This window comes from Vicia villosa, linkage group LG7 (assembly GCF_029867415.1).
Source record: "Vicia villosa cultivar HV-30 ecotype Madison, WI linkage group LG7, Vvil1.0, whole genome shotgun sequence".
Classification (NCBI taxonomy): domain Eukaryota; kingdom Viridiplantae; phylum Streptophyta; class Magnoliopsida; order Fabales; family Fabaceae; genus Vicia; species Vicia villosa.
In genome coordinates this window covers 90,367,540-90,376,888 of record NC_081186.1, presented here as the reverse complement: position 1 = coordinate 90,376,888, position 9,349 = coordinate 90,367,540, and the positions used below count along the sequence as shown (strand labels likewise).

Below are 9,349 nucleotides of genomic sequence, written 5' to 3'. Positions count from 1 at the left end.
TGTTTTGAGATGAAGAGAATAGAGAGGGGGAAGAGAGATTCCAAAAGTTTAGAAATATGGCTTACATTTCTAATAAACTTAATAATCATATTAATAGGTAAATGATTTAACTAAGTGGAGAGAAAATATTGGGAGAATGGAGAAAAAATAGTATGAGGGAGCTACTTAGTCAAAACTAGGTTTTGATGAGTGAATCATTATTAGTTAATAATTAATTAATATTAATAATTATTTTTACTAGAACTAACTCCCATCAAAATAGGGCGATCCTTTATATTCATGTTAAGTTTCCAACCGTTTGTAAAATACAAACTACAAATCAAATCGAATCATACAATTTTATTAAAAAATGACTCAAACACTTCCGAATCAAATACAATTTTTTTAGTTTTCAGTGTAATTCGATTCGATTAACAGTTTTCTATTGGTACGTCGTGTTTGATATTAAACATCCCTAGGCCATTTGATATTTTTCTTTGATATTTCTCTTGCTTTAGTATTTTAGTTCCAAAAGAGTCTCATGACCCTATTATGCTTAATAAACTTATTTCAAAACTTTATTTCATATTTTATTTCATTACAACCTAGATCTATTTTTATTTTTAGGCAAACCTATCATAATGTTGTTTTAGTCTTTCACTTAATTTTTTAAATTATTTTTAAGAATTGTTATGGTGGACCATAGAACTTGCCTCGTTCCAAAATCAACTTCGGAATATTGATAGTTCACTATTCAAGATTGGCTTTATCTTTGAAGCATTCTGACATATTTCACGTTGGTGTTTAATTGCATTGCAAGTAAAGGACAACCTTATAAATTCGTATTTTGTCTTGGCTAAGAAAAAGACAGCACTGAAGAACAATGCAGCTACGTTGTACCATAAAATTGAGTTATCTATAGATCCTAAAGCCAAATGAATGAACCACCCAAATGCAATTCCATATCTCCTTTGTAAAAGAAACAAGCACCTTATTTGCTTTATTTCCTCTATGAAAATTGAATGTTGATAAAGTAAAATGGTGAACGTGACTAGATGTAAATCACATAAATGGGGTCCCAAATGGACAAAAAAGAAATATAAATGAATACGGACAATTCACTAGAGTCTCAAGTATTCACGAAGAAATTAGAAATAGCGTACATTTTTGTCTCTTTACTACATTGTGTGAAGTTATGCCAATCTTTTTTTTTTTTTTTTGGGTACAATAGTAGTAGCTATTAAGTATTGTTATTTTATATTATTTTTGGTGTAAAATATTTATAAATTAAATTAATTTTGTAAAATTGGAATGGATGGAAAATGAGTTGATGATAAAACAATTTATTTTTAAACTCATTTGTATAAAAAAAGTTGAATATTAAATGTGAAAATCAATTTTTGAAGTACAATCATATATATTTTAGATGAATTAAATAAATCAACAATAATTTAAAGTTAATTTAAAGTTTTTAAAATTGAGGTTATCTCTAGTCATGATTTTTTTTTATATTGTTTGAGAGAACTTATCAAACAATTTATAACATTTTTTGTTAAAAAAATTTGAGATTAATTTTACAAGTTCTTTAAATAAATTATGAATTATGAAAATAATTTATAGCATATAAAAAACAATTTAAATTCATTTTATTTTTTATAGCAAAATAACTTGTGCAAATTTATTAATACACACTTATTTTGACAATAGTTGTCAGCAATAAGGGGTCGGGTTGCAGTCTAGATTCAATATAGTCCGTTTGAAATGATTACTCGTCTAACATAGTAGGGTCAGGCTGATGCTGATGTTGATGGATCATGTTAATCATGTTGTCCCAAAACTAATACGAAGGAAATATTTGGGTTAAGATACGAGGAAATATCACATTTATGGCTGATTGACAATATTGGAACTTAAGATATAAATATGATTTTCAATTACCATTAAGAGACCATATTGATTAGGGACAATCACCTTTAATGGTATCTGATGGGCCTAAGGTATGAAATAAGTCAAAACTACTATTTAAGGAGATGATCACAAAGAGAAAAGATATACACATTTTACGAAATATAAAATCGATCATGAGACGACGACGACTTTACTAGCCCTCGTTGGTAGAGTTATTATTGATGTATTTTATGAGTACGTTGACGTCCAATGCATAGCCCGATAAAACTGGCCTAGGCCACACAAATCGATTCCAATAATAATCTAACCCCATTTCACAATGGTTAGGGTTGGAACCAATAGCAACGACAATGATTGAGTGGCCATGGAGGTGATGCTAGCCGTCGCGAAAGAGTTGCGTTGCAAAAACAAAACAATGTAGTAGAGTGAATGTGGCTCACAACAACAACATGCAAAGGAAGAGTTGATTGAGCAAGAAGAGCCCACACATCTATAGCCACTCGTTACGAATATTTGTGACTCTCTAGTCCTCAAAAATTTCAAACCATCATCACTGGTATCATTTAAAGGCAAGAGTGATCCCCATGAGCACGTAATCGCAATTAAAACCGAAATGGCTATTATCGGGGTGAACAAATCACTGAATAACAAGTTGGTGGTTAAGACGTTGAAGAAAGCCACCTTCTAGGGATATATGAGAGTCTGGAGGTTGTGGGTGTCTAGTTACCAAGATCTGACATGAAAGATGGTCCACCGTTTCTAGGCTTACAAGCATAAAAAAGTTTCCATGAAGATTTTGTTTAATGTTTTCCAAGACTATTCCAAGTCATTGTGTGAGTATTTGGCCAGATTTAATAAGGAGACCGTCAAGGTAGCCAATCAAAACCAAGAGATGTTGTCAAATCTTTCTAGAATGGCCTCAAGGTCGGACACTTCAATGAATCCTTGGTCCAAAATTTGGCACCTTTGATGGAAGAGATTGTGATGATAGAAAAATATTATATCAAAGTAGAAGAAAGAAATACTAGAAAAAACCAAGATGCAAGAGAACAAGGTGGTGGAAAATATGAAGCATTCGTCTAGCGAAGGAACCATAACACAATACAAGTTTCACACAAAGTTGGGTTTAAACCTACCAGGAGACCATTAGAGAATTTCACCCAAGTGAACATGAGTATGGAGCAGATCCTCCAAGGCATCTGCCACTCCAAGTTCATTTCCAAACCCTTTGCCTAAAGGGAGATATAATGGAAGGCAAGTCATAGAAGTTGTGTAAGCATTACATGATACGAGGTCACCACAAAAATGATTGTCATCACCTAAAGCGTGAGATTAAAAAGTTAATCTAAGAAGGCCGCCTACAAATATGTGTGTCGGGTAACTCCCAAATTCGAAAATAAGAGCACCAAGGGTAAGGGTAAACCTATAGAAAACATCCCAACCTAGAAGGAGTTGGATCCACGAAGAAAGACATGTTCTTAGTTAGGAAACTCACACTTAGAATATGATTGTTGGAGGTTTCGTAAGAGGTGGAACATCTAGCTCGTCGAAAAAGAAATATGTTTGTCAAGTAATGCATACCACCAATACTTAACCCGCAAAAATAATAGTTAGTTTTTCTAGCATAAATGTAAAAGGGGTCCTACCTCACGAAAATGATTCCATGGTGATTATCTTACAGATGCATAATTGGAATGTCAAGTGAGTCTTGGTGGACCCAGCAACTCGGTTGATGTCTATACTAAGATGCATTGAAGGTTTATTGATTGACCTCAAGCTCCTATAGTCTTTCAAAGGTTTGCTAGTACGTTTTTCGGGGGAGCATATGCAGGTCCTATGATATGCTTCAATGTTGACGACGTATGCAAATGGGAGAAATGCCAATGATGTGAAAATAAGATACTTGGTGTTGAACACACCTTTCTCATATAATATCATCTTCGAAAGACCTACCTTCAACCCCTACAAGTTACTTTTATCAATCCTCTGTTTGACAATGAATTACTCACTAGGCATCAGATGCGTAGGTGTGGTTAGAGGCGATAAGGAAGTAGCAAAAAAATTATCGGAATAACCAAAGGCTTAAAAGAAGAGGCTAAGTGACCACATCACATAACATCCATAGGGTAAACTACGTTGATTTAGACCCTAGGGTTGATCCTTTGGAAGATAGCTTTACACCAATGGAATAGTTGAAATCGATAGAAATAGGTCCTCAAAACCATCAGATTACTCAGATAGGGATGTCATTGACTAATCAGGAAGAGAACGATATTATTCGAGTACTTTCAAAAATATAGACCTATTTGCATGAGCACCATTTGATATGCTCGATATCCTAACATAGTATGTCATCATCTTGCTATCAGGCCCGATTTTAAGCCCATCTCCTAATGAAAGCATAAAGAGAGAGAAGACAAAAGAACAACTATTTCTGAGTAAATTTTAAAATTTTATTTTATTATTTGAATATTTTATGAGAGAGTAAAATAAATTTATTAATCCGCTTAAATTTAAAGTGAAGAGTAATGATAAGTGATGAAATAAAGTGAAATATATACTACTTTATTCCTTTCAACTTCATCCAATTTTAAATAATCTAACCAATAAAACTTTATTTATTCCTTATTATACCATTTCATCCCAAGGCATCTCATATATCTAAATAAGGCTTAGAAAATCTTCCACGATAGTGGACTAAGACAGCAAACAATTTCACCCTAGAAGATACTCTTTTGTGTGCTTTATATATTCCAATTTCAATACATGAACACACACAAATTAAGAGGAAGAGAAGTATAGAGAGATGCAAGCCTTATGGCTTTCCTTGAAGGACAATGTCAAATGTGGAAAGAAACTCACAGATGTAATAAAGCTACCACCAAAATTTGGCAAAGGAAATAGCTTTGTTATACAAAAGGAAGAGAAAATAAACAAACAAGATGAAGAAGAAGAAAATTTTCCCTTCATGAAAACTCCAGCTAGATTACTTCTTTCCAAGGCACACAACACGCAAGCTCGGCTTTACGGTAATATGTTATTTGCATCACTAAATTATTTTATAGTGTATGAAAGAACTAGTTCGTTTACATTGTTAAATTTTGGCAGAGCTTGGTGTTGGAGATCCATCGAGAAAAATAGTCGAGATGATATTTCAGAAAGCATGGATGAACACATCGAAGCATTCGAGGAAGGTTAGAACGGTTCTCAGGGTGAGATACTCAGAACAAGTTCTTGAAAGGTTTGAGAAATATAGAGAAAAGGTGAAGAAAGAGTATCCAAGGCATCCAAGAAGCACAGTAGATGGAAATGAATTGTTGAGATTCTATGTCACTACAATGAGATGCTTCCAAAGAAAGAAAGTTTGTGATCTTTGTGAAGATCCGTCATGTTGTTTTTGTCGAATAATTCAGTTCAACTTCGATGAGGAAAGCGCTGAGATTCAGATGAATGTAAGCCATGAAGATTTGAGTGATGGAAAAAGTGTCAATGCAAGAGTGAAGAATGTGAAAAGAGTTTCAATAGTTTGCAGAATAATTGCTGGAAATGAAGTTGATGGTGAATATGAAGAAGGGTTTGAGAATGATTCAAGTAGGTTAGGTGAAATGCAATTTAGCTTAGAAAGATTTGTAGTGAAAAATCCATGTTCTATTCTTCCTTGTTTTGTCATAATTTTCAACTGACATGCTTTATAGGTAAATTTTGTCATTATTCTTTTGTTTTTAATCTTTGGTGTAGTTTATTCATACCTTAATTTCGACTAGGGGCGGCTCTTCCGGTCAATCAAATTATTGATGTCATATGTGGAAACTCGAAGTTCGCACTGTGCCGCTTAGCTTCGACTGGAGGGCAACTCTTCCGGAATGGCCAAAATAATCTCACATTAATTGAGAATCGAGGCTAAATATAGTTTATCTACAACACCTCAATCCAACGAGAAACAAAGTTGTGAGGCTAAATATAGTTTACAAAAACAACTTAAAGTTTATATGAAAACACTTGTATGTTAAGTGTTTATGTTATAAAGCTTATGTTTATCTGAACAGGCCAAAATCCAGCATGCTTTCTTAGCAAACTATAAATTATTCAATCAAGTTAAGGAAGCATAAACTAAAATAAGTTATTCTAGAAAAGAACTTAAGGATTATACATATATAGAGTTTGATGTAGCAAAATGAACTAGATTTCATTGAAGTATCACCTCCAAGCACTAGAAGTAATAAGAGCCCGATTCATCCAACCAAGATAAAGAGCACCATCATTCTCTTCAAGAGTGTACTGTCCTTGATAACTTTCTAGAAGATTCTTTATTGAACCATTAATATAAGGACTCAATGGATATGGTGTGAATCCAGCCATTGTGAAACACGATTTCCACTTCTCCAGAGGATCGTGACGTTCTACCCTTTCCGCGCCTTCGCACGCGATTAAATTCACAACTTCGCGAGCCAAACAATGCTGTTCCACGTTAATCCGTTCTCTGTGTTCCCTCGGCAAAGCGACGTCGATTGATTCGAAAACTGCCAAGTAGTAGTTCATTGTCTCGACGAAACGTGCGAAGAACGGAAGCTCGTTGGTGTTTGATTCTTGTTCAACAAGAGTCACTACCTTTGGAGACAAGCTCTTCACCAATCTCACCAACCGGCCGCGATGATTCTGACCTCCGTGTACGTTTTCGTCCGGCACATGGTGTAGCGTCATGGCGAAATTCACCGCAATAGCTTCACCGCGACGAAGTTCAAGGTCTTCGAGTTTTACCTCGGTAGGATTAGCCTTTACAGCATGGAACTCAAATGCTACATTATATGATTGTGCGAGTTTCGACAACCTTTGTCCAACAATATCAAGTCCTCCTCCTCTCGCATAAGCTGAAGTCGAATCATCGAAACCGGTTATTCTGATCTTCGGCGGTCCTCCTGGTTTTCCAGCAAGAGCTTGGATTAGACTTATCCACTGAACTCCCTGATTAATCTGAAAATCAATTATATGAACTTCACTTTCATCCTTCAATGCTTCGGCAATGACTCCGTTTGCGGACATGTATCCGAATTTGAGGTAGGGACAGATTTCATAAAGCACATGCATGTGTGAAAGGAGTTCATTACTAGTAGCAATGGTAGGTTCTTTACATTTCAAGGATTTGTAAATTATGCTTCCCGAAGAAGCGATTCTTGCAACAAGAGCTTCCAACATGTATGCTCCTATCCTTTGGATCGGACTTCCCGAAACCGAGACCATTTTCGACAACTCTGCCATTAGCCATTCAGTTGTTTCTATATCATTTTCTGATACCGCTTTTGCACAAGTAAAAAGCGCTTCTTTCAAATCGCCTCTCGATATCATCTTCATCATTTTGTTCCACTTTTCCGCCTCTAACATAAGTGGATCCGATTCTTCTTGAATCATATCAGTATCGTTATATATGTCGGCTGCATCGTGTCCGAGCATAGCATTTTCAAGCTCTCTTATCTTGTGCCACAAGTCATCTTGGTTGTGTGTCAAAGACGATTCGTTCTCTAACGAATTGTTGATAATTTCAAGAGAATCTTGCGACGTGAACGTGGAAGATTTTGACTGTAGTTTTGAGACTGGACTGTTGTTAGAAGATCCAAGGGCGGAATATTGGTCTAAAGCTTGAAATGAAGGGTAGGTTAAATGGCTACCGTTATCAGAGGACGAGTAGTTTTCGAGATTCTCATTTGGTAGAAAGCAATATGAGTCTAGATTTTGAATCGGCTCAACGCTGAACATGTCGGATTCATACGACATTTCGTGTTTAAGAGATGTTTGCATCGAAAAGTATTTGCTTCTTTGAATATAATGTTTTTTCAGACACAAAACCTTCAAACCTTTCTGATTGAACTAAATGTTCCAGCAGTAAATGTCGGTAGCTTCTCTTTTTTAAACTTTGTGTTCATTTTAATCCGATTTCTGAAACATTCTGCAGAAGGGATAGAACAGAAATTAGAACAGCAAAGATAGATACCTAAATCGCCAATTCGCCATAGCTATAATCATGTAACAAAAATCCTGTCGAAGTCCTAATAAGAAGCATAAAGCTATGAAACACTGACACAAACATAGATACCGAACACGACAATAACACTGACATGTTGTGATTAGTAGTAGCTTGAGAAAATGAAACAATTGAATATAACCACATATGCCGGTGTCGGTTTTGTGTCGGTGCTACATAGGCTTGAAGTGTGAAGATGTTGACTAAAATTGGTAAAAGATGTGAACAACCAAGAAAATTTTAAGTTACAGTCAAGGTTTCAAAATAACAGCCGCGGTCGGCTTAAAGGCTTTCACGATTTCAATCAGTACGGATGTTGCGATACTGATTGTAATCGTCGCAGTGTGAATAAATCAAAATTTCCTTTTTCATAATCTACATGTGCAGAATATGATGGTTCTTTTTTTTTTTGTTAGAATATGATGGTTCTTATGAACATAACATAAACTTTTTTATCTAATAAAAAATTGAAATTGGCTTAGACAAATCTAACCAAATTAACTAATTTTGAAACACCTTTTTTTCTTAAATTCTTCTTCATTAAAAAGTAATAAAAGAAAGAGTTATGCAGAAATTAAAAACTCTCAATAATACCTAAAGTGATCCACTACGTTTCTTCAACTTAGAAATTAAAAAACAATTTCAATTGAAAAAAAAAAAACTCATTAAATTCAACCAGAAGAGACTAAAACATGGAAATCACTTGAAAGTTTCAACTTTCATTAACAACCCATTTTCACAAACTGAACAATTTCCTTAAAAAACAGTTTTTTTTTTTTTTTTTCAGTTCAAGTTACAATATCTTAAAGAAAACAAGATCAGTTGAATGGTTTCAGAGATTCTCACCTTAGACAATAACTGAAACTCTATATATGATTTGAACTGTAGCACCGACCAAGCTTCTTCCTTTGCAGCAAAAATCAATGAGGAATTGAGATTGATGTGCAGTTACATACAAGTTTTGTTTTTGTGATTCTATTCAAAGTTGTACGATAGTACAAATAAAAGGTTGTTGTGTTCTATTTTTAATAGCAATGCATATGTCATTTTGTTTTTTATAGAAAATTTTTCCCACATGTTCATTAATGTATACTCTCATCTCATGTTTTTAATTAGAATTTTATATCTAAATATTTCAAGTTTTGATTTTAGTTTCTTAAAAAATTTATCTAGTGTTTATCAATCGGATTTTTTTTAAGAAAATAAATAAGTGAAAAGTCACATATATAAGGTCAGATATTTATGTCAATCAAATGTGAACTGATTTAATATAATTCGAGTTTGTGATTGAATTTTAATTGATTTTGAAGCAACCATTCAAATAAATATTTATTTGTAATTTCGTTTTGTTTTGGATGATTGGTTAAAAGAGTCCAGTCTCACTTGATATATTTTATATAATTTAATTTGGAGTGATTTTTAAATATTTAAATTTATATATTTTAT

At 34.0% G+C, this 9,349-nt stretch overlaps 2 protein-coding genes across 4 annotated transcripts; one reads left to right on the top strand and one right to left on the bottom strand.

Moving 5' to 3' along the window:
- The first annotated feature begins 4,536 nt into the window (after positions 1-4,536).
- Positions 4,537-5,930, top strand: LOC131615753 (uncharacterized). 3 transcript variants are annotated; one of them, XM_058886907.1, is made up of 3 exons: positions 4,537-4,916; positions 4,996-5,478; positions 5,652-5,930. In XM_058886907.1, exons 1-3 carry the CDS (start codon positions 4,694-4,696, stop codon positions 5,789-5,791), a joined length of 846 nt encoding a protein of 281 aa, XP_058742890.1. In that variant the 5' UTR covers positions 4,537-4,693; the 3' UTR covers positions 5,792-5,930. The 3 variants fall into 3 exon arrangements, with proteins under 3 accessions (XP_058742890.1, XP_058742891.1, XP_058742892.1); XM_058886908.1 differs by having other exon boundaries at positions 4,538-4,916; positions 4,996-5,582; positions 5,652-5,881; XM_058886909.1 differs by having other exon boundaries at positions 4,539-4,916; positions 4,996-5,482; positions 5,652-5,881.
- A 63-nt stretch (positions 5,931-5,993) lies between these two features.
- LOC131615751 (scarecrow-like protein 21) lies at positions 5,994-8,942 on the bottom strand. The gene is made up of 2 exons (XM_058886906.1): positions 8,750-8,942; positions 5,994-7,828 (listed from the first exon to the last, which is right to left on the bottom strand). The coding sequence occupies exon 2, from the start codon at positions 7,678-7,680 to the stop codon at positions 6,085-6,087; it is 1,596 nt and encodes a 531-aa protein (XP_058742889.1). The 5' UTR covers positions 7,681-7,828; positions 8,750-8,942; the 3' UTR covers positions 5,994-6,084.
- Positions 8,943-9,349: the final 407 nt, after the last annotated feature.

Excerpts from the sequence above, each read along its gene's own strand:
- LOC131615753 (XM_058886907.1), top strand. The coding sequence starts at position 4,694 with ATGCAAGCCTTATGGCTTTCCTTGAAGGACAATGTCAAATGTGGAAAG. Across the intron at positions 4,917-4,995 it reads CACGCAAGCTCGGCTTTACG|AGCTTGGTGTTGGAGATCCA; the intron begins GTAATATGTTAT and ends AAATTTTGGCAG. Across the intron at positions 5,479-5,651 it reads AGGGTTTGAGAATGATTCAA|GGGCGGCTCTTCCGGTCAAT; the intron begins GTAGGTTAGGTG and ends AATTTCGACTAG.
- LOC131615751 (XM_058886906.1), bottom strand. The coding sequence starts at position 7,680 with ATGCAAACATCTCTTAAACACGAAATGTCGTATGAATCCGACATGTTC.